The 24227-nt window shown below is 42.4% G+C and overlaps 1 protein-coding gene across 1 annotated transcript in view; it reads left to right on the forward strand.

Annotated features, from left to right (window-relative positions):
- dync1i1 (dynein, cytoplasmic 1, intermediate chain 1) overlaps positions 1-24227 on the forward strand; it is a 32160-nt gene that overhangs the window by 3813 nt on the left and 4120 nt on the right. The window contains 12 exon segments of the mRNA XM_042315047.1: positions 7152-7297; positions 7777-7894; positions 11428-11485; positions 12695-12700; positions 13396-13455; positions 13619-13734; positions 14345-14437; positions 14577-14739; positions 19437-19536; positions 19786-19911; positions 22146-22191; positions 22194-22291. Coding sequence (XP_042170981.1) covers positions 7190-7297; positions 7777-7894; positions 11428-11485; positions 12695-12700; positions 13396-13455; positions 13619-13734; positions 14345-14437; positions 14577-14739; positions 19437-19536; positions 19786-19911; positions 22146-22191; positions 22194-22291 — 1092 coding nt within the window. The 5' untranslated portion in view covers positions 7152-7189.

Consider the following 24227-nt stretch of genomic DNA (forward strand, 5'->3'; position numbering starts at 1 on the left):
GGATACTGATGCAGAGATTAAACCTATAGGTGGACATGACACTGATACAGAGATTAAACCTATAGGTGGACATGATACTGATACAGAGATTAAACCTATAGGTGGATACTGATGCAGAGATTAAACCTATAGGTGGACATGACACTGATACAGAGATTAACCCTATAGGTGGACATGATACTGATACAGAGATTAAACCTATAGGTGGACATGATACTGATACAGAGATTAACCCTATAGGTGGACATGATACTGATACAGAGATTAAACCTATAGGTGGACATGATACTGATACAGAGATTAAACCTATAGGTGGATACTGATACAGAGATTAAACCTATAGGTGGACATGATACTGATACAGAGATTAAACCTATAGGTGGACATGATACTGATACAGAGATTAACCCTATAGGTGGACATGATACTGATACAGAGATTAAACCTATAGGTGGACATGATACTGATACAGAGATTAAACCTATAGGTGGACAGGATACTGATACAGAGATTAAACCTATAGGTGGACATGATACAGATACAGAGATTAAACCTATAGGTGGATACTGATACAGAGATTAAACCTGTAGGTGGACATGATACTGATACAGAGATTAAACCTATAGGTGGATACTGATACAGAGATTAAACCTATAGGTGGATACTGATGCAGAGATTAAACCTATAGGTGGATACTGATACAGAGATTAAACCTATAGGTGGACATGATACCTATACAGAGATTAAACCTATAGGTGGACATGATACTGATACAGAGATTAAAGCTATAGGTGGATACTGATACAGAGATTAAACCTATAGGTGGACATGATACCTATACAGAGATTAAACCTATAGGTGGACATGATACTGATACAGAGATTAAACCTATAGGTGGATACTGATACAGAGATTAAACCGATAGGTGGATACTGATACAGAGATAAAACCTATAGGTGGATACTGATACAGAGATTAAACCTATAGGTGGACATGATACAGATACAGAGATTAAACCTATAGGTGGACATGATACTGATACAGAGATTAACCCTATAGGTGGACATGATACTGATACAGAGATTAAACCTATAGGTGGACATGACAATGATACAGAGATTAAACCTATAGGTGGACATGATACAGATACAGAGATTAAACCTATAGGTGGACATGATACCTATACAGAGATTAAACCGATAGGTGGACATGATACAGAGATTAAACCTAACTGTGGACATGATACTGATACAGAGATTAAACCTATAGGTGGACATGATACTGATACAGAGATTAAACCTATAGGTGGACATGATACTGATACAGAGATTAAACCTATAGGTGGACATGATACTGATACAGAGATTAACCCTATAGGTGGATACTGATACAGAGATTAAACCTATAGGTGGATACTGATACAGAGATTAACCCTATAGGTGGACATGATACTGATACAGAGATTAAACCTATAGGTGGACATGATACTGATACAGAGATTAAAGCTATAGGTGGATACTGATACTGATACAGAGATTAAAGCTATAGGTGGATACTGATACAGAGATTAAACCTATAGGTGGATATGATACTGATACAGAGATTAAACCTATAGGTGGACATGATACTGATACAGAGATTAAAGCTATAGGTGGACATGATACTGATACAGAGATTAAAGCTATAGGTGGACATGATACTGATACAGAGATTAAACCTATAGGTGGACATGATACTGATACAGAGATTAAAGCTATAGGTGGATACTGATACAGAGATTAACCCTATAGGTGGACATGATACTGACACAGAGATTAAAGCTATAGGTGGACATGATACTGATACAGAGATTAAACCTATAGGTGGACATGATACTGATACAGAGATTAAACCTATAGGTGGACATGATACTGATACAGAGATTAAACCTATAGGTGGATACTGATGCAGAGATTAAACCTATAGGTGGACATGATACTGATACAGAGATTAAACCTATAGGTGGATACTGATACAGAGATTAAACCTATAGGTGGACATGATACTGATACAGAGATTAAACCTATAGGTGGATACTGATACAGAGATTAAACCTATAGGTGGACATGATACAGATACAGAGATTAAACCTATAGGTGGACATGATACAGATACAGAGATTAAACCTATAGGTGGATACTGATACAGAGATTAAACCTATAGGTGGACATGATACTGATACAGAGATTAAACCTACAGGTGGACATGATACAGAGATTAAACCTATAGGTGGACATGATACAGATACAGAGATTAAACCTATAGGTGGACATGATACTGATACAGAGATTAAACCTATAGGTGGACATGACACTGATACAGAGATTAAACCTATAGGTGGACATGATACTGATACAGAGATTAAACCTATAGGTGGATACTGATACAGAGATTAAACCTATATGTATTTATTTTATTTAACCAGGCAAGTCAGTTAAGAACAAATTTTTATTTACAATGACGGCCTACCAAATGGCAAAAGGCCTCCTGCGGGGATGGTGGCTGGGATTAAAAATGTCAAATAAATGAAATATGAATATAGGACACAACACACATCACGACAAGAGAGACAACACAACACGACATAAAGAGAGATGTAGGTGGACATGATGCTGTGCATGACCCATGGATTGATGTGTAATCATCTGTAATGGTAGCATTGAAGGGTTTTGTAGAACACCTATATTTAGTGCTAGAAAGGGTATTGTTAATCTTGTCTGCCAGACAGCTTTCTGAACCTACAGCACCAGTCAAAGTCTGGACACACCGACTCATTCAAGGGTTTTTCTTTATTTTTTTTAACCATTTTCTACATTGTAAAATAATAGTAAAGACATCAACACTATGAAATAACACATATGGAATCATGTATTAACCAAAAAGGTTTAAACAAATCAAAATATATATGAAATAAGAATATGCTCCTAACTGACTTGTTACATAAAGGTTCAATAAAAATATAAAACATTTTAAATTATGATAATTCTGTTTTCCATGCAGTTCTGTAGCCTGGTCCCAGATCTGTTGTCTCCTTCTGTAGCTTGGTCCCAGATCTGTTGTCTCCTTCTGTAGCCTGGTCCCAGTTCTGTTGTCTCCTTCTGTAGCCTGGTCCCAGGTCTGTTGTCTCCTATAGCCTGGTCCCAGATCTGTTGTCTCCTTCTGTAGCCTGGTCCCAGATCTGTTCCCAGGTCTCTTTCTGTAGCCTGGTCCCAGGTCTGTTGTCTCCTATAGCCTGGTCCCAGATCTGTTGTCTCTTTCTGTAGCCTGGTCCCAGGTCTGTTGTCTCCTTCTGTAGCCTGGTCCCAGATCTGTTGTCTCTTTCTGTAGCCTGGTCCCAGGTCTGTTGTCTCCTTCTGTAGCCTGGTCCCAGATCTGTTGTCTCTTTCTGTAGCCTGGTCCCAGATCTGTTGTCTCCTTCTGTAGCCTGGTCCCAAAACTGTCTGTGCTCTTGCCAACTCATTTGCTCATTGTCAAGCCAAACATACATGACAAGGAAGGACAAGGAGTTGGCATGTTAGCACAAACAGACTGGCACTCAGGCTAGCAGTTCTCAGAGAGAATTGGTGAATTTTCTAATGGTCCTACTGTGTTGTATATCAACATGCAGAATGAACCAGGCTAACTGTGTTGTATGTATCAACAGGCAGAATGAACCAGGCTCACTGTGCTGTATCAAAATGCAGAATGAACCAGGCTCACTGTGTTGTATGTATCAACATGCAGAATGAACCAGGCTAACTGTGTTGTATGTATCAACATGCAGAATGATCCAGGCTCACAGTGTTGTATGTATCAACATACAGAATGAACCAGGCTAACTGTGTTGTATATATCAACATACAGAATGAACCAGGCTAACTGTGTTGTATGTATCAACATGCAGAATGAACCAGGCTAACTGTGTTGTATGTATCAACATACAGAACGAACTGGCTAACTGTGTTGTATGTATCAACATGCAGAATGAACCAGGCTCACTGTGTTGTATGTATCAACATACAGAATGAACCAGGCTCACTGTGTTGTATGTATCAACATACAGAACGAACCGGCTAACTGTGTTGTATGTATCAACATGCAGAATGAACCAGGCTAACTGTGTTGTATGTATCAACATGCAGAATGAACCAGGCTAACTGTGTTGTATGTATCAACAGGCAGAATGAACCAGGCTAACTGTGTTGTATGTATCAACATACAGAATGAACCAGGCTCACTGTGTTGTATGTATCAACATGCAGAATGAACCAGGCTAACTGTGTTGTACGTATCAACATGCAGAATGAAACAGGCTAACTGTGTTGTACGTATCAACATGCAGAATGAACCAGGCTAACTGTGTTGTATGTATCAACATACAGAATGAACCAGGCTCACTGTGTTGTATGTATCAACATGCAGAATGAACCAGGCTAACTGTGTTGTATGTATCAACATGCAGAATGAAACAGGCTAACTGTGTTGTACGTATCAACATGCAGAATGAACCAGGCTAACTGTGTTGTATGTATCAACATGCAGAATGAAACAAGCTAACTGTGTTGTATCAACATGCAGAATGAACCAGGCTAACTGTGTTGTATCAACATACAGAATGAACCAGGCTAACTGTGTTGTATCAACATGCAGAATGAACCAGGCTAACTGTGTTGTATGTATCAACGTGCAGAATGAAACAGGCTAACTGTGTTGTATCAACATGCAGAATGAACCAGGCTAACTGTGTTGTATCAACATGCAGAATGAACCAGGCTAACTGTGTTGTATGTATCAACATGCAGAATGAACCAGGCTAACTGTGTTGTATGTATCAACAGGCAGAATGAACCAGGCTAACTGTGTTGTATGTATCAACATACAGAATGAACCAGGCTCACTGTGTTGTATGTATCAACATGCAGAATGAACCAGGCTAACTGTGTTGTACGTATCAACATGCAGAATGAAACAGGCTAACTGTGTTGTACGTATCAACATGCAGAATGAACCAGGCTAACTGTGTTGTATGTATCAACATACAGAATGAACCAGGCTCACTGTGTTGTATGTATCAACATGCAGAATGAACCAGGCTAACTGTGTTGTATGTATCAACATGCAGAATGAAACAGGCTAACTGTGTTGTACGTATCAACATGCAGAATGAACCAGGCTAACTGTGTTGTATGTATCAACATGCAGAATGAAACAAGCTAACTGTGTTGTATCAACATGCAGAATGAACCAGGCTAACTGTGTTGTATCAACATACAGAATGAACCAGGCTAACTGTGTTGTATCAACATGCAGAATGAACCAGGCTAACTGTGTTGTATGTATCAACAGGCAGAATGAACCAGGCTAACTGTGTTGTATCAACATGCAGAATGAACCAGGCTAACTGTGTTGTATGTATCAACGTGCAGAATGAAACAGGCTAACTGTGTTGTATCAACATGCAGAATGAACCAGGCTAACTGTGTTATATCAACATACAGAATGAACCAGGCTAACTGTGTTGTATCAACATGCAGAATGAACCAGGCTAACTGTGTTGTATGTATCAACAGGCAGAATGAACCAGGCTAACTGTGTTGTATCAACATGCAGAATGAACCAGGCTAACTGTGTTGTATCAACATGCAGAATGAACCAGGCTAACTGTGTTGTATCAACATGCAGAATGAACCAGGCTAACTGTGCTGTATCAACAGGCAGAATGAACCAGGCTAACTGTGTTGTACGTATCAACATACAGAATGAACCAGGCTAACTGTGTTGTATGTATCAACATGCAGAATGAACCAGGCTAACTGTGTTGTACGTATCAACATACAGAATGAACCAGGCTAACTGTGTTGTATGTATCAACATACAGAATGAACCAGGCTAACTGTGTTGTATCAACATGCAGAATGAACCAGGCTAACTGTGTTGTACGTATCAACATACAGAATGAACCAGGCTAACTGTGTTGTATGTATCAACATACAGAATGAACCAGGCTAACTGTGTTGTATGTATCAACATGCAGAATGAACCAGGCTAACTGTGTTGTATGTATCAACAGGCAGAATGAACCGGCTAACTGTGTTGTATGTATCAACATGCAGAATGAACCAGGCTAACTGTGTCGTATGTATCAACAGGCAGAATGAACCAGGCTAACTGTGTTGTATGTATCAACATGCAGAATGAACCAGGCTAACTGTGTTGTATGTATCAACAGGCAGAATGAACCAGGCTAACTGTGTTGTATGTATCAACAGGCAGAATGAACCAGGCTAACTGTGTTGTATGTATCAACATGCAGAATGAACCAGGCTAACTGTGTTGTATGTATCAACAGGCAGAATGAACCAGGCTAACTGTGCTGTATCAACATGCAGAATGAACCAGGCTAACTGTGCTGTATCAACATGCAGAATGAACCAGGCTAACTGTGCTGTATCAACATGCAGAATGAACCAGGCTAACTGTGTTGTATGTATCAACAGGCAGAATGAACCAGGCTAACTGTGCTGTATCAACAGGCAGAATGAACCAGGCTCACTGTGCTGTATCAACAGGCAGAATGAACCAGGCTAACTGTGCTGTATCAACATGCAGAATGAACCAGGCTAACTGTGTTGTATGTATCAACATGCAGAATGAACCAGGCTAACTGTGTTGTATGTATCAACAGGCAGAATGAACCAGGCTAACTGTGTTGTATATCAACATGCAGAATGAACCAGGCTCACTGTGTCGTATGTATCAATAGGCAGAATGAACCAGGCTAACTGTGTTGTATGTATCAACATACAGAATGAACCAGGCTAACTGTGTTGTATGTATCAACATACAGAATGAACCAGGCTAACTGTGTCGTATGTATCAACAGGCAGAATGAACCAGGCTAACTGTGTTGTATGTATCAACATGCAGAATGAACCAGGCTAACTGTGTTGTATGTATCAACATGCAGAATGAACCAGGCTATCTGTGCTGTATCAACATGCAGAATGAACCAGGCACACTTTGTTGTATCAACATGCAGAATGAACCAGGCTAACTGTGTTGTATCAACAGGCAGAATGAACCAGGCTCACTGTGCTGTATCAACAGGCTAACTGTGCTGTATGTATCAACAGGCAGATTGCTGCTTTCTTATCTATCTAGTAGGACGAAGATGTCTGACAAAAGCGACCTGAAAGCTGAGCTAGAGCGAAAGAAACAGAGGCTAGCTCAAATACGAGAGGAGAAGAAGAGAAAGGAGGAGGAGAGGAAAAAGAAAGAGGTGAGGAGAAATCTCTATTCATTTGAATGTCATGTGAACTTCTTTGGTTTAGTTCAGCATCTCAAATGAGGATGAATAGAGCATTTCTACAACAGGTTATAAGAAGTCTGATTTGGGTTGTTAGTGTTTCTGAAGTCTTTGTGGAAATACACTGGCTCCGATCCAAATGACACTCTATTCCCTATATAGTGCACTTCAAATGGCACCCTATTCCCTATATAGTGCACTTCAAATGGCACCCTATTCCCTATATTGTGCACTTCAAATGGCACCCTATGCCCTATATTGTGCACTTCAAATGGCACCCTATTCCCTATATAATGCACTTCAAATAACACCATATTCCTTATATAATGCACTTGAAATAGCACCCTATTCCCTAGATATTGCACTACTTTTGGCCAGTGCACCACGTAGGGAATAGGGTGCTATTTGGGACAGAGATAGTGATACTGAAGTTCTCCTCAACACCTGTTCAGTCTGAGAGTCTGCAGCAGAAAACAGAGAATGTCTCTGAAGATTCTGACTTGGACCGCAAACGAAGAGAGACGGAGGCGCTGCTGCAGAGTATTGGGATCTCACCAGAACCACCATTAGGTATACCAGTCATATCCTTGTTGCTTTCTGAGACCATCCTATCCTACCATCCTACTGACCTGTCTGAGATCATTCTACCCTACCATCCTACTGACCTTTCTGAGACCATCCTACCCTACCATCCTACTGACCTTTCTGAGACCATCCTATCCTACCATCCTACTGACCTTTCTGAGACCATCCTATCCTACCATCCTACTGACCTGTCTGAGATCATTCTACCCTACCATCCTACTGACCTGTCTGAGATCATTCTACCCTACCATCCTACTGACCTGTCTGAGATCATTCTACCCTACCATCCTACTGACCTGTCTGAGATCATTCTACCCTACCATCCTACTGACCTTTCTGAGATCATTCTACCCTACCATCCTACTGACCTGTCTGAGATCATCCTACCCTACCATCCTACTGACCTGTCTGAGATCATCCTACCCTACCATCCTACTGACCTGTCTGAGATCATTCTACCCTACCATCCTACTGACCTTTCTGAGACCATCCTACCCTACCATCCTACTGACCTTTCTGAGATCATCCTATCCTACCATCCTACTGACCTGTCTGAGATCATTCTACCCTACCATCCTACTGACCTGTCTGAGATCATTCTACCCTACCATCCTACTGACCTTTCTGAGACCATCCTAACCTACCATCCTACTGACCTTTCTGAGACCATCCTACCCTACCATCCTACTGACCTTTCTGAGACCATCCTACCCTACCATCCTACTGACCTGTCTGAGATCATTCTACCCTACCATCCTACTGACCTTTCTGAGACCATCCTACCCTACCATCCTACTGACCTGTCTGAGATCATTCTACCCTACCATCCTACTGACCTTTCTGAGACCATCCTACCCTACCATCCTACTGACCTTTCTGAGACCATCCTACCCTACCATCCTACTGACCTTTCTGAGATCATTCTATCCTACCATCCTACTGACCTTTCTGAGACCATCCTATCCTACCATCCTACTGACCTGTCTGAGATCATCCTACCCTTCCATCCTACTGACCTTTCTGAGACCATCCTATCCTACCATCCTACTGACCTTTCTGAGACCATCCTACCCTACCATCCTACTGACCTGTCTGAGATCATTCTACCCTACCATCCTACTGACCTTTCTGAGACCATCCTACCCTACCATCCTACTGACCTTTCTGAGATCATCCTACCCTACCATCCTACTGACCTGTCTGAGATCATCCTATCCTACCATCCTACTGACCTTTCTGAGATCATCCTACCCTACCATCCTACTGACCTGTCTGAGATCATTCTACCCTACCATCCTACTGACCTGTCTGAGATCATCCTATCCTACCATCCTACTGACCTTTCTGAGACCATCCTATCCTACCATCCTACTGACCTGTCTGAGATCATTCTACCCTACCATCCTACTGACCTGTCTGAGATCATTCTACCCTACCATCCTACTGACCTTTCTGAGACCATCCTACCCTACCATCCTACTGACCTTTCTGAGACCATCCTATCCTACCATCCTACTGACCTTTCTGAGATCATTCTACCCTACCATCCTACTGACCTGTCTGAGATTTCCTACCCTACCATCCTACTGACCTTTCTGAGACCATCCTATCCTACCATCCTACTGACTTTTCTGATATACACCTACCCTACCATCCTACTGACCTGTCTGAGATCATCCTACCCTACCATCCTACTGACCTTTCTGAGATCATTCTACCCTACCATCCTACTGACCTTTCTGAGACCATCCTACCCTACCATCCTACTGACCTTTCTGAGATCATCCTACCCTACCATCCTACTGACCTGTCTGAGATCATTCTACCCTACCATCCTACTGACCTTTCTGAGATCATCCTACCCTGCCATCCTACTGACCTGTCTGAGATCATTCTACCCTACCATCCTACTGACCTTTCTGAGACCATCCTATCCTACCATCCTACTGACCTTTCTGAGATCATTCTACCCTACCATCCTACTGACCTTTCTGAGATCAATCTACCCTACCATCCTACTGACCTTTCTGAGATCATCCTACCCTACCATCCTACTGACCTTTCTGAGATCATCCTACCCTACCATCCTACTGACCTTTCTGAGATCATCCTATCCTACCATCCTACTGACCTTTCTGAGATCATTCTACCCTACCATCCTACTGACCTTTCTGAGATCATTCTACCCTACCATCCTACTGACCTTTCTGAGATCATCCTATCCTACCATCCTACTGACCTTTCTGAGATCATTCTACTCTACCATCCTACTGACCTGAGATCATCCTATCCTACCATCCTACTGACCATTCTGAGATCATCCTATCCTACCATCCTACTGACCTTTCTGAGATCATCCTATCCTACCATCCTACTGACCTTTCTGAGATCATTCTACTCTACCATCCTACTGACCTGAGATCATCCTATCCTACCATCCTACTGACCATTCTGAGATCATCCTATCCTACCATCCTACTGACCTTTCTGAGATCATTCTACTCTACCATCCTACTGACCTGAGATCATCCTATCCTACCATCCTACTGACCATTCTGAGATCATCCTACCCTACCATCCTACTGACCTTTCTGAGATCATCCTATCCTACCATCCTACTGACCTTTCTGAGATCATCCTATCCTACCATCCTACTGACCATTCTGAGATCATCCTATCCTACCATCCTACTGACCTTTCTGAGATCATCCTACCCTACCATCCTACTGACCATTCTGAGATCATCCTATCCTACCATCCTACTGACCATTCTGAGATCATCCTATCCTACCATCCTACTGACCATTCTGAGATCATCCTATCCTAACAAAAACATTTCCAGTGAGAATGTTTTTCAGACCTGAACTAGGTTTAATCTGTGTGTGGGAAACTGGCCCGTCTTTGTTTATTGAGTGTATCTTGTGGTAATGGTCTCCATACAAAATAATCAGGTCATGAAATGATCTTCAGTTTACAGTATATCATATATTCAAACAAATCATTTACATTATTAATTTACTCTAATTTTCCCTTTATGGTATAAACACATTAAAATTCCATTTGTGTCATTGCCAAAAGCTTAGTTATAAAAATCCAGTGATTTGATTGGTAGGGTTATATATTCATGGCTTTGATGCCATTTTGTTTAAATGAAGATGTATTTGAAGAGACCTACTGCAGGTATGAATCTATGTATTCGGTTCAGAGGGTTAGTTTGATATGATGTGTCAACATATTGAAAGATTTCACACTAGTTTGGCGGTCGGTCGTTATTATTATGTCACAAACCAGGTGTCCATCAGGAAGTACGTTTGACGATTTCTTTCCCTCTTTTCTTGTGAATTCTTCTTCCTTTGCGTTGAACCATTTCAATCCATCCTGTTGATTTGGAACCCTTCTGGTTTGGCTGTGGGGGTCTGACTGCTGGCCACCAGTGCAGCCTCTGCAGCTCTTAACATGGGATACCTGTTATTTTCATTATTTAGTCCCAACCCCTATGTCTCCCTCTTCACAATCAGTGAGCACCACCAGTGATGCTGGCAGCCAGGAGTCCGTAGATGGGGGGACAGTGGGAAGGTATGGAACATGCTCTTTACTCTATCACACACCGATACACACACACACACACACCGACACACACACACACACCGACACACACCGACACACACACACACACACACACCGACACACACAACACACACACACACACACACACACACACACACACACACACACACTGTTCACTGTTACAAACAAGCAGAAGGTATTTTAGTACTGTTCCATGATTTTCTATATGAACAGATGACACTGTTACAAACAAACACAGAAGGTAAACAGTACTGTTCCATGACACACAAACACACACACACACACACACACACACACACACACACACCACACACACACACACACACACACCGACACACAAACACACACACACACACCACACACACACACACACACACACACACACTGTTCACTGTTACAAACAAGCAGAAGGTATTTTAGTACTGTTCCATGATTTTCTATATGAACACACAGACACACACACACACACAAACACAAACACTGTTCACTGTTACAAACGAGCAGAAGGTATTTTAGTACTGTTCCATGATTTTCTATATGAACACACAGACACACACACACACACACACACACACACTGTTCACTGTTACAAACGACACACTATATGAAACACACATGACTATATGAACACACACACACACACACACAAACACAAACACTGTTCACTGTTACAAACAAGCAGAAGGTATTTTAGTACTGTTCCATGATTTTCTATATGAACACACACACACACACACACACACACACACACTGTTCACTGTTACAAACAAGCAGAAGGTATTTTAGTACTGTTCCATGATTTTCTATATGAACACACAGACACATAGATGTACAGCTGGAAAGAATTGGTATTGGCATTCTATTCGACAACAACAAGGTATATTGTATGCTAGAAGCTTCTCTCTTTGGTTCTAACAATTCCTAAATGTTAGTCTATCAATGTAGCTAACATTATGAACATATGACATTGAACATGAGAACTGTGGAAATGTTTGTGTCCCAAATGGCACTCTATTCCCTACAGCAAATAATATAGTGCACTACTTTTTCACAAGGGCCCATAGGACTTCTGGTCAAAAATAGTTCACTATGTAGGGAAAAGGGTGCCATTTGGGACTCAGGCAATGTATATGTGCACAGTGGCACAGACTATCTGATGTTTATCCCTTCTCTTTTCATCTTGTAATGGGACATCAGATATAGGTAAGAAACAGAGTCGATGTACTAGTGATTATGGAGAAGATGTTTCTGTTCAGGGAGACTTCAGTGTTGTCGTGCAGTGACATCAGTTGATTATGTGACATCAGTGACATCAGTTGATTATGTGACATCAGTGACATCAGTTGATTATGTGTCATCAGTTGATTATGTGAGATCCTTTGATTATGTGACATCAGTGACATCAGTTGATTATGTGACATCAGTTGATTATGTGACATCAGTTGATTATGTGAGATCAGTTGATTATGTGTCATCAGTTGATTATGTGAGATCAGTTGATTATGTGAGATCAGTTGATTATGTGACATCAGTTGATTATGTGAGATCAGTTGATTATGTGAGATCAGTTGATTATTTGACATCAGTGACAGCATTGGAACTGTGAATTTAACTTCTATTGAGGCAGTGGAACTGTGAATGTGTCTCTGTCCCAAATGCCACCCTATTCCCCATTTAGTCAACTATTCTTGACCAGAGCACTATGAGCCCTGGTCAACATTTGTGCACTACTACATAGAACATAGGGTGGCATTTGAGATCCATCCTGTGTTTTGTTTAATGTTTGTTTTGTGTACACACTGTCCTTGCATGAATTCATATGTTCTAAAAGGGATGTCCCTTGAGTTGATGTATGGACTAATTTGTGTTGTTTTGGCGCCCCCTGCTGCTGTGTTTAGGACCCTGCAGTGGGACACGGACCCCTCTGCTCTCCAGCTGCAGGCAGACTCTGAGCTGGGGTATGTCTTTCCTCTTGAATCTGCTCCCAAATGGCACCCTATTCCCTATATAGTGCACTACTTTTGACCAGAGCCCATAGGACTTACACAAAGGTTATATTTTTCTTGACTGATAGCAGAGTGTTCCCTGTATGTCTTCTAAACCATTTATTCCATCTTTCAGGCGCAGGATGCACAGACTTGGAGCGTCAAAAATAGTACAGATTGACTTCGTTCCCAAAGAGCTTGTGACCTACACTAAAGAGACCCAGACTCCTTCAGCAGCACATCAATCTGAAGGTAAGGAATATTGAGTTGGATGTTGAATTGACTCTTGAATTTGAGTTGACTCTTGAAGTTGACTCTTGAGTTGACTCTTAAAGAACTCTTGAAGTTGACTCTTGAGTTGACTCTTAAAGAACTCTTGAAGTTGACTCTTGAGTTGACTTTTGACTCTTAAAGTTGTTGACTCTTGAGTTGACTTTTGAAGTTGACTCTTGAAGTTGACACTTGAAGTAGACTCTTGAAATTGACTCTTGAAATTGACTCTTGAAGTTGACTCTTGAAATGTATACTTTTAATGTAGAGCTTTAGGTTGGTTAGTATGAATGGGTATGGTTGATATTTTCAACATGCTCTCTCCCCACAGACTGAAAGAATGTTGAAGCCTATGTTGTATGTATGTGTGTAACACAGGAGGTTGGTGGAACCTTAATTGGGGAGGACTGGGCTCGTGGTAATGACTGGAGTGGAATCAGTGGAATGGTATCAAATACATCAGACACATGGTTTCCATGGTTTCCAGGTGTTTGACACCATTCCATTCACTCCGTTCTGGATGTTATTATGAGCCGTTGTCCTCTCTGCAGCCACCTGTAGTGTAGAACATAAAGCACGTCTTTCTTCCCAGAAGAAGAAGAGGATGAGGAGAGCAGTGAGCTTAAAGCTTCCCCTCAGACTGACCAGCCGGAGGAGGAAGGAGAGGCAGAGGACAGTAAAGAGGGTAATAATGACTTTATGTTCTTTAACACACTGCTGTTAGGAAAAGCAGCAACCTCTGAGGTGACTTGTTGGGCAGCTAAACATATACAACCAACAGATATTCTCAACACTGGTATCACAATGTGTGTGATCCCTCTCAGCCCATCCCAGAGAGCTGACGGAGGAGGAGAGGGAACAGATTCTCCACTCAGAGGACTTCCTGGTGTTCTTTGAGCGGTCGGTCTCTGTGGTGGAGCGGGCGCTGGCCGAGGAGGGAGACATCTTCTTCGACTACAGCGGCCGGGACCTGGAGGACAAAGAAGGGTGAGAACATTGAGCATGGCCGTGTCCCAAATGGCACCCTGATCCCTATGTAGTGCACTACGTTTGACCAAGGTCCATAGGGCTCATCAGCTCATCACAGCTTTGTACTGAATTTCCATTAATAAAACAATTAAAAACTGAAAAGTCCCAGTTATTGCAGGATATCCAAGGAATAGGGCCATTTAGGATGCACACCATGTTCCCTGTGGATGGATGTTATGGGAGGAATAAGTACACATTACACTGGAGTAGCACAGGAGTAGCACTGGAGTAGCACTGGAGTAGCACTGGAGTGGCACTGGAGTAGCACTGGAGTAGCACTGGAGTAGAACTGGAATAGAACTGAAGTAGAACTGGAGTAGCACTGGAGTAGCACTGTAATATAACTGGAGTATGACTGGAATAGCACTGGAGTAGAACTGGAGTAAAACTGTAATAGAACTGAAGTAGAACTGGAGTAGCACTGGAGTAGCACTGGAGTAGCACTGGAGTGGCACTGGAGTAGAACTGGAATAGAACTGAAGTAGAACTGGAGTAGCACAGGAGTAGCTCTGTAATAAAACTGGAGTAGAACTGGAGTAGCAGTGGAGTAGCACTGGAGTAGAACTGGATTAGAACTGAAGTAGAACTGGAGTAGCACTGGAGTAGCACTGTAAACAGAACTGGAGTAGAACTGGAGTAGCAGTGGAGTAGCACTGGAGTAGCACTGTAATAGAACTGGAGTATAACTGATTAGTAGAACTGGAGTAGCACTGGAGTAGCACTGTAATAGAACTGGAGTATAACTGAAGTAGAACTGTAGCACTGTAAAACTGAGTAGAACTGGAGTAGCACTGTAAACAGAACTGGAGTAGAACTGGAGTAGTAGGCACTGGAGTAGCACTGGAGTGGCAGTAATAGCACTGTAATAGAACTGTAATAGAACTGTATTAGAATTGGTGTAGCACAGGAGTAGTACTGTAATAGAACTGGAGTATAACTGGAGTAGCACTGGAGTGCCCCTGGAGTAGCACTGTAATAGAACTGTAATAGAACTGGATTAGAACTGGAGTAGCACAGGAGTAGCCCTGTAATAAAACTGGATTAGAACTGGAGTAGCACTGGAGTAGTACTGTAATAGAACTGGATTAGGAACTGGAGTATAACTGGAGTAGCACTGTAATAGAACTGTATTAGAACTGGAGTAGCACTGGAGTGGCACTGGAGTAGCACTGTAATAGAACTGGATTAGAACTGTAATAGAACTGGATTAGAACTGGAGTAGAACTGGAGTAGCAGTGGAGTAGCACTGGAGTAGCACTGGAGTGGCACTGGAGTAGCACTGTAATAGAACTGTAATAGAACTGGATTAGAACTGGAGTAGCACAGGAGTAGCCCTGTAATAAAACTGGATTAGAACTGGAGTAGCACTGGAGTAGTACTGGAGTAGCACTGGAGTATAACTGGAGTAGCACTGTAATAGAACTGGAGTATAACTGGAGTAGAATTGAAGTAGCACGGGAGTGACACTGGATTAGAACTGGAGTAGCACTGGAGTAGCACTGTAATATAACTGGAGTATAACTGGAGTAGCACTGGATTAGAACTGTAATAGAACTGGAGTATAACTGGAGTAGCACTGTAATAGAACTGGATTAGAACTGGAGTAGCACTGTAATAGAACTGGATTAGAACTGGATTAGAACTGAAGTAGCACTGTAATAGAACTGGATTAGCACAGGAGTAGCCCTGTAATAAAACTGGATTAGAACGGGAGTAGCACTGGAGTAGCACTGTAATAGAACTGGAGTATAACTGGAGTAGCACTGTAATAGAACTGGATTAGAACTGGATTAGAACTGAAGTAGCACTGTAGTGACACTGGATTAGAACTGAAGTAGCACTGGAGTAGCACTGGAGTAGCACTGTAATAGAACTGGAGTATAACTGAAGTAGAACTGGAGTAGCACTGGAGTAGCACTGTAATAGAACTGGATTAGAACTGAAGTAGCACTGGAGTAGCACTGGAGTAGCACTGTAATAGAACTGGAGTATAACTGAAGTAGAACTGGAGTAGCACTGGAGTAGCACTGTAATAGAACTGGAGTATAACTGGAGTAGCACTGGAGTAGCACTGGAGTAGCACTGTAATAGAACTGGAGTAGCACTGTAATAGAACTGGAGTAGCAGTGGAGTAGCACTGGAGTAGAACTGGATTAGAACTGAAGTAGAACTGGAGTAGCACTGGAGTAGCACTGTAAACAGAACTGGAGTAGAACTGGAGTAGCAGTGGAGTAGCACTGGAGTAGCACTGGAGTGGCACTGGAGTAGCACTGTAATAGAACTGTAATAGAACTGGATTAGAACTGGAGTAGCACAGGAGTAGCCCTGTAATAAAACTGGATTAGAACTGGAGTAGCACTGGAGTAGTACTGGAGTAGCACTGGAGTATAACTGGAGTAGCACTGTAATAGAACTGGATTAGAACTGGAGTAGCACTGGAGTATCACTGTAATAGAACTGGATTAGAACTGGAGTATAACTGGAGTATAACTGGAGTAGCACTGGAGTGGCACTGGAGTAGCACTGTAATAGAACTGTAATAGAACTGGATTAGAACTGGAGTATAACTGGAGTAGCACTGTAATAGAACTGATTTGGAACTGGAGTAGCACTGGAGTAGCACTGTAATAGAACTGGATTAGAACTGGAGTATAACTGGAGTATAACTGAAGTAGAACTGGAGTAGCACTGAAGTGGCACTGGAGTAGCACTGTAATAGAACTTTAATAGAACTGGATTAGAACTGGAGTAGCACAGGAGTAGCCCTGTAATAAAACTGGATAGAACTGGAGTAGTACTGTAATAGAACTGGAGTATAACTGGAGTAGCACTGTAATAGAACTGGATTAGAACTGGAGTAGCACTGTAATAGAACTGGATTAGAACTGGAGTAGAACTGGAGTATAACTGAAGTAGAACTGGAGTGCCACTGGAGTAGCACTGTAATAGAACTGTATTAGAACTGGATTAGAACTGGAGTAGCACAGGAGTAGCCCTGTAATAAAACTGGATTAGAACTGGAGTAGCACTGGAGTAGTACTGTAATAGAACTGGATTAGGAACTGGAGTATAACTGGAGTAGCACTGTAATAGAACTGGATTAGAACTGGAGTAGCACTGGAGTGGCACTGGAGTAGCACTGTAATAGAACTGGATTAGAACTGGAGTAGCACAGGAGTAGCCCTGTAATAAAACTGGATTAGAACTGGAGTAGCACTGGAGTAGCACTGTAATAGAACTGTAATAGAACTGTATTAGAATTGGTGTAGCACAGGAGTAGCCCTGTAATAAAACTGGATTAGAACTGGAGTAGCACTGGAGTAGTACTGTAATAGAACTGGACTATAACTGGAGTAGCACTGTAATAGAACTGGATTAGAACTGGAGTAGCACTGGAGTATCACTGTAATAGAACTGGATTAGAACTGGAGTATAACTGGAGTATAACTGGAGTAGCACTGGAGTGGCACTGGAGTAGCACTGTAATAGAACTGTAATAGAACTGGATTAGAACTGGAGTATAACTGGAGTAGCACTGTAATAGAACTGATTTGGAACTGGAGTAGCACTGGAGTAGCACTGTAATAGAACTGGATTAGAACTGGAGTATAACTGGAGTATAACTGAAGTAGAACTGGAGTAGCACTGAAGTGGCACTGGAGTAGCACTGTAATAGAACTTTAATAGAACTGGATTAGAACTGGAGTAGCACAGGAGTAGCCCTGTAATAAAACTGGATAGAACTGGAGTAGTACTGTAATAGAACTGGAGTATAACTGGAGTAGCACTGTAATAGAACTGGATTAGAACTGGAGTAGCACTGTAATAGAACTGGATTAGAACTGGAGTAGAACTGGAGTATAACTGAAGTAGAACTGGAGTGCCACTGGAGTAGCACTGTAATAGAACTGTATTAGAACTGGATTAGAACTGGAGTAGCACAGGAGTAGCCCTGTAATAAAACTGGATTAGAACTGGAGTAGCACTGGAGTAGTACTGTAATAGAACTGGATTAGGAACTGGAGTATAACTGGAGTAGCACTGTAATAGAACTGGATTAGAACTGGAGTAGCACTGGAGTGGCACTGGAGTAGCACTGTAATAGAACTGGATTAGAACTGGAGTAGCACAGGAGTAGCCCTGTAATAAAACTGGATTAGAACTGGAGTAGCACTGGATTAGAACTGTAATAGAACTGGAGTATAACTGGAGTAGCACTGTAATAGAACTGGATTAGAACTGGAGTAGCACTGTAATAGAACTGGATTAGAACTGGATTAGAATTGAAGTAGCACTGTAATAGAACTGCATTAGCACAGGAGTAGCCCTGTAATAAAACTGGATTAGAACTGGAGTAGCACTGGAGTAGCACTGTAATAGAACTGGAGTATAACTGGAGTAGCACTGTAATAGAACTGGATTAGAACTGGATTAGAACTGAAGTAGCACTGTAATAGAACTGGATTAGCACAGGAGTAGCCCTGTAATAAAACTGGATTAGAACTGGAGTAGCACTGGAGTAGCACTGTAATATAACTGGAGTATAACTGGAGTAGCACTGGAGTAGAACCGAAGTAGAACCGGAGTAGCGCCGGAGTAGAATCAGAGTAGAACTGGAGCTAACATCTTTCCCATTTCCCTTTCTGTCTTATCAGGGACATGCAAGGTGGATCCAATCTGTCTTTCAACCGTGTGTTCCATGACGATCACTGGTCCAAACATCGAGTAGTCACCTGCTTAGACTGGTCCCCACAGGTACAATGGAACTTTCTCCCAGTTTAGAACATATCTGATGCATCTACTTCCTTAATTTCCTTTATTTGTCTATGTCAAGACCACAGAACTAGAATGAATGCCACTTTGAGTTCACCCCTGAGTTTACAGTCATGGTCAGAGGTTCCAAGCCCATTCTGTTCATTCCATTTCTATGATCAAGACAGAAGAAGAAGACTTGGTTGAAGTAACAATCCAGTCCTGTTCTATACTATATTTGTGTCTTTGCAGTACCCTGAACTGATGGTGGCCTCTTACAACAGCAACGAGGATGCTCCACACGAGCCTGATGGGATAGCGCTGGTGTGGAACATGAAGTTCAAGAAGACCACTCCAGAGTATACATTTCACTGCCAGGTCAGCAGCTGTTTGTTGATCTGATGTGACGTATGACTGATGCTTGAGAGAGGATGGATGACATTTCATTATACAACGTTGAAGTCATTTTACTTGCTAACATTCAGAACCACAAGTTAAAAACATAATGGAAGGGAATATATTGTTAAATATCACACAATATAATGGCAGGCAGCCTAGTGGTTAGAGCGTTGTAGTAGCAGTGTGTCTTTAAGTCCCAGTATTAGTAGCAGTCTGACTGTGTCTTTAAGTCCCAGTAACCTAGTGGTTAGAGCGTTGTAGTAGCAGTGTGACTGTGTCTTTAAGTCCCAGTAACCTAGTGGTTAGAGCGTTGTAGTAGCAGTCTGACTGTGTCTTTAAGTCCCAGTAACCTAGTGGTTAGAGCGTTGTAGTAGCAGTGTGACTTTAAGTCCCAGTATTAGTAGCAGTCTGACTGTGTCTTTAAGTCCCAGTATTAGTAGCAGTCTGACTGTGTCTTTAAGTTCCAGTATTAGTAGCAGTCTGACTGTGTCTTTAAGTCCCAGTATTAGTAGCAGTCTGACTGTGTCTTTAAGTCCCAGTATTAACAGCACTCTGACTGTGTCTTTAAGTCCCAGTATTAGTAGCAGTCTGACTGTGTCTTTAAGTCCCAGTATTAACAGCACTCTGACTGTGTCTTTAAGTCCCAGTATTAACAGCAGTCTGACTGTGTCTTTAAGTCTCAGTATTAGTAGCAGTCTGACTGTGTCTTTAAGTCCCAGTATTAACAGCACTCTGACTGTGTCTTTAAGTCCCAGTATTAGTAGCAGTCTGACTGTGTCTTTAAGTCCCAGTATTGACAGCAGTCTGACTGTGTCTTTAAGTCCCAGTATTAGTAGCAGTCTGACTGTGTCTTTAAGTCCCAGTATTAGTAGCAGTCTGACTGTGTCTTTAAGTCCCAGTATTAGTAGCAGTCTGACTGTGTCTTTAAGTCCCAGTATTAGTAGCAGTGTGACTGTGTCTTTAAGTCCCAATATTAACAGCAGTCTGACTGTGTCTTTAAGTCCCAGTATTAACAGCAGTCTGACTGTGTCTTTAAGTCCCAGTATTAACAGCAGTCTGACTGTGTCTTTAAGTCCCAGTATTAACAGCAGTCTGACTGTGTCTTTAAGTCCCAGTATTAGTAGCAGTCTGACTGTGTCTTTAAGTCTCAGTATTAGTAGCAGTCTGACTGTGTCTTTAAGTGCCAGTAACCTAGTGGTTAGAGCGTTGTAGTAGCAGTGTGACTATGTCTTTAAGTCCCAGTATTAGTAGCAGTCTGACTGTGTCTTTAAGTCCCAGTATTAGTCCCAGTATTAGCAGCAGTCTAACTGTGTCTTTAAGTCCCAGTATTAGTAGCAGTCTGACTGTGTCTTTAAGTCCCAGTATTAATCCCAGTATTAGTAGCAGTCTGACTGTGTCTTTATTAGTCCCAGTATTAGTAGCAGTCTGACTGTGTCTTTAAGTCCCAGTATTAACAGCAGTCTGACTGTGTCTTTAAGTCCCAGTATTAGTAGCAGTCTGACTGTGTCTTTAAGTCCCAGTATTAGTAGCAGTGTGACTGTGTCTTTAAGTCCCAGTATTAGTAGCAGTCTGACTGTGTCTTTAAGTCCCAGTAACCTAGTGGTTAGAGCGTTGGACCAGTAACCGAAAGGTTGCTAGATTGAATCCCTGAGCTGACAAGGTAAAAATCTATCGTTCTGCCCCCACTGTTCCTAGGCCCTCATTGTAAATAAGAATTTGTTTTTAACTGACTTGCCTAGTTAAATAAAGGTAATATAAAAACGAAATAGTTTAACTTGATTCAAATCATTATTATATTGTTCTAGGTAGTTTTGCTGTATATTGGCCATCTCATTTTACTCTCTCTCTATCTCTCTCTCTATTTCTGTCTCTGCCTCCTCTGGTTATCTGCCTCTCCTGCTTTCTCTCTCTGTCTTCCTCTCTGTCTCTTTCTCTCTCTGTCTTTATCTCTGCCTCTTTCTCACTTTCTCTCTCTCTGTCTTTCTCTCTGTCTCTTTCTCACTTTCTCTCTCTCTGTTTCTTTCTTACTTTCTCTCTCTGTCTTTCTCTCTGTCTCTTTCTCACTTCTCTCTGTCTTTCTCTCCCTCTCTCTCTCTCGCTATCTGTCTTTCTCTCTGTCTCTCTCACTCTCTCTCCCCGTCTCTCTCTCTCTTTCTCTCTCTGTCTCTCTATCCCTCTCTCCCTCTCTCCCTCTCTCTCTCTCTCTGTCTCAGTCGTCAGTGATGTCTGTGGGCTTTGCTCAGTTCCATCCTAACCTGGTGGTGGGGGAACGTACTCAGGACAGATTGTGTTGTGGGATAACCGTAGTCACAGGAGGACCCCCGTCCAGAGGACCCCTCTGTCTGCTGCAGCACACACTGTAAGTTAACAGACATCTCCCTCCACACACTGTAAGTTAACAGACACCTCCACACACTGTAAGTTAACAGACACCTCCCTCCACACACTGTAAGTTAACAGACACCTCCCTCCACACACTGTAAACTAACAGACACCTCCCTCCACACACTGTAAACTAACAGACACCTCCCTCCACACACTGTAAACTAACAGACACCTCCCTCCACACACTGTAAACTAACAGACACCTCCCTCACACACTGTAAGTTAACAGACACCTCCCTCTACACACTGTAAACTAACAGACACCTCCCTCCACACTGTAACTAACAGACACCTCCCTCCACACACTGTAAACTAACAGACACCTCCCTCCACACACTGTAAACTAACAGACACCTCCCTCCACACACTGTAAACTAACAGACACCTCCCTCCACACACTGTAAACTAACAGACACCTCCCTCACACACACTGTAAACTAACAGACACCTCCCTCCACACACTGTAAACTAACAGACACCTAACAGACACCTCCCTCCACACACTGTAAGTTAACAGACACCTCACCCTCCACACACTGTAAACTAACAGACACACTAACAGACACCTCTCACACACTGTAAACTAACAGACACCTCCCTCTACACACTGTAAACTAAAGACACTCCCTCCACACACTGTAACTAACAGACCTCCCTCCACACACTGTAAACTAACAGACACCTCCCTCTAACAGACACCTCCCTCTCCACACACTGTAAAGTTAACAGACACCTCCTCTCCACACACTGTAAACTAACAGACACCTCCCTCTCCACACACTGTAAGTTAACAGACACCTACACCTCTCCACACACTGTAAACTAACAGACACCTCCCTCTCCACACACTGTAACTAACAGACACCTCCCTCACACTGTAAACTAACAGACACCTCCCTCCACACACACTGTAAACTAACAGACACCTAACAGACACCCCCTCCACACACTGTAAGTAAACTAACAGACACCTAACAGACCCTCTCCACACACTGTAAACTAACAGACACCTCCCTCTCCACACACTGTACACAAACTAACAGACACCTCCCTCCACACACTGTAAAGTTAACAGACACCTCCCTCCACACACTGTAAACTAACAGACACCTCCCTCCACACACTGTAAACTAACAGACACCTCCCTCCACACACTAACAGACACCTCCTCTACACACTGTAAACTAACAGACACCTCCCTCTACACACTGTAAACTAACAGACACCTCCCTCCACACACTGTAAACTAACAGACACCTCCCCACACACTGTAAACTAACAGACACTGTAAGTTAACAGACACCTCCCTCCACACACTGTAAACTAACAGACACACTAACAGACACCTCCCTCCACACACTGTAAACTAACAGACACCTCCCTCCACACACTGTAAACTAACAGACACCTCCCTCCACACACTGTAAACTAACAGACACTCCACACACTGTAACAGACACCTCCCTCCACACACAACTAACAGACCTCCCTCCACTAACAGACACCTCCCTCCACACACACTGTAAAGTTAACAGACACCTCCCTCACACACTGTAAGTTAACAGACACCTCCCTCTACACACTGTAAACTAACAGACACCTCCCTCTACACACTGTAAGCTAACAGACACCTCCCTCCACACACTGTAAACTAACAGACACCTCCCTCCACACACTGTAAACTAACAGACACCTCCCTCCACACACTGTAAACTAACAGACACCTCCCTCTGCCTCTCATATACTCTACTGTAGCGTGTTTATATCAGTGTGACCTCTGGGACCGTATCAAACTTTTTAGAGTAGGAGTGCTGATCTAGGATCAGGTATCCCGTGTCCATGGAATCTTATTGGTTGTCATCTGAGAACTCCTACTCTAAGTTGCTTCGTATATACAGCCCCTGATCTCT

Source organism: Oncorhynchus tshawytscha, unplaced genomic scaffold, assembly GCF_018296145.1.
Source record: "Oncorhynchus tshawytscha isolate Ot180627B unplaced genomic scaffold, Otsh_v2.0 Un_contig_5612_pilon_pilon, whole genome shotgun sequence".
Lineage (NCBI taxonomy): Eukaryota > Metazoa > Chordata > Actinopteri > Salmoniformes > Salmonidae > Oncorhynchus > Oncorhynchus tshawytscha.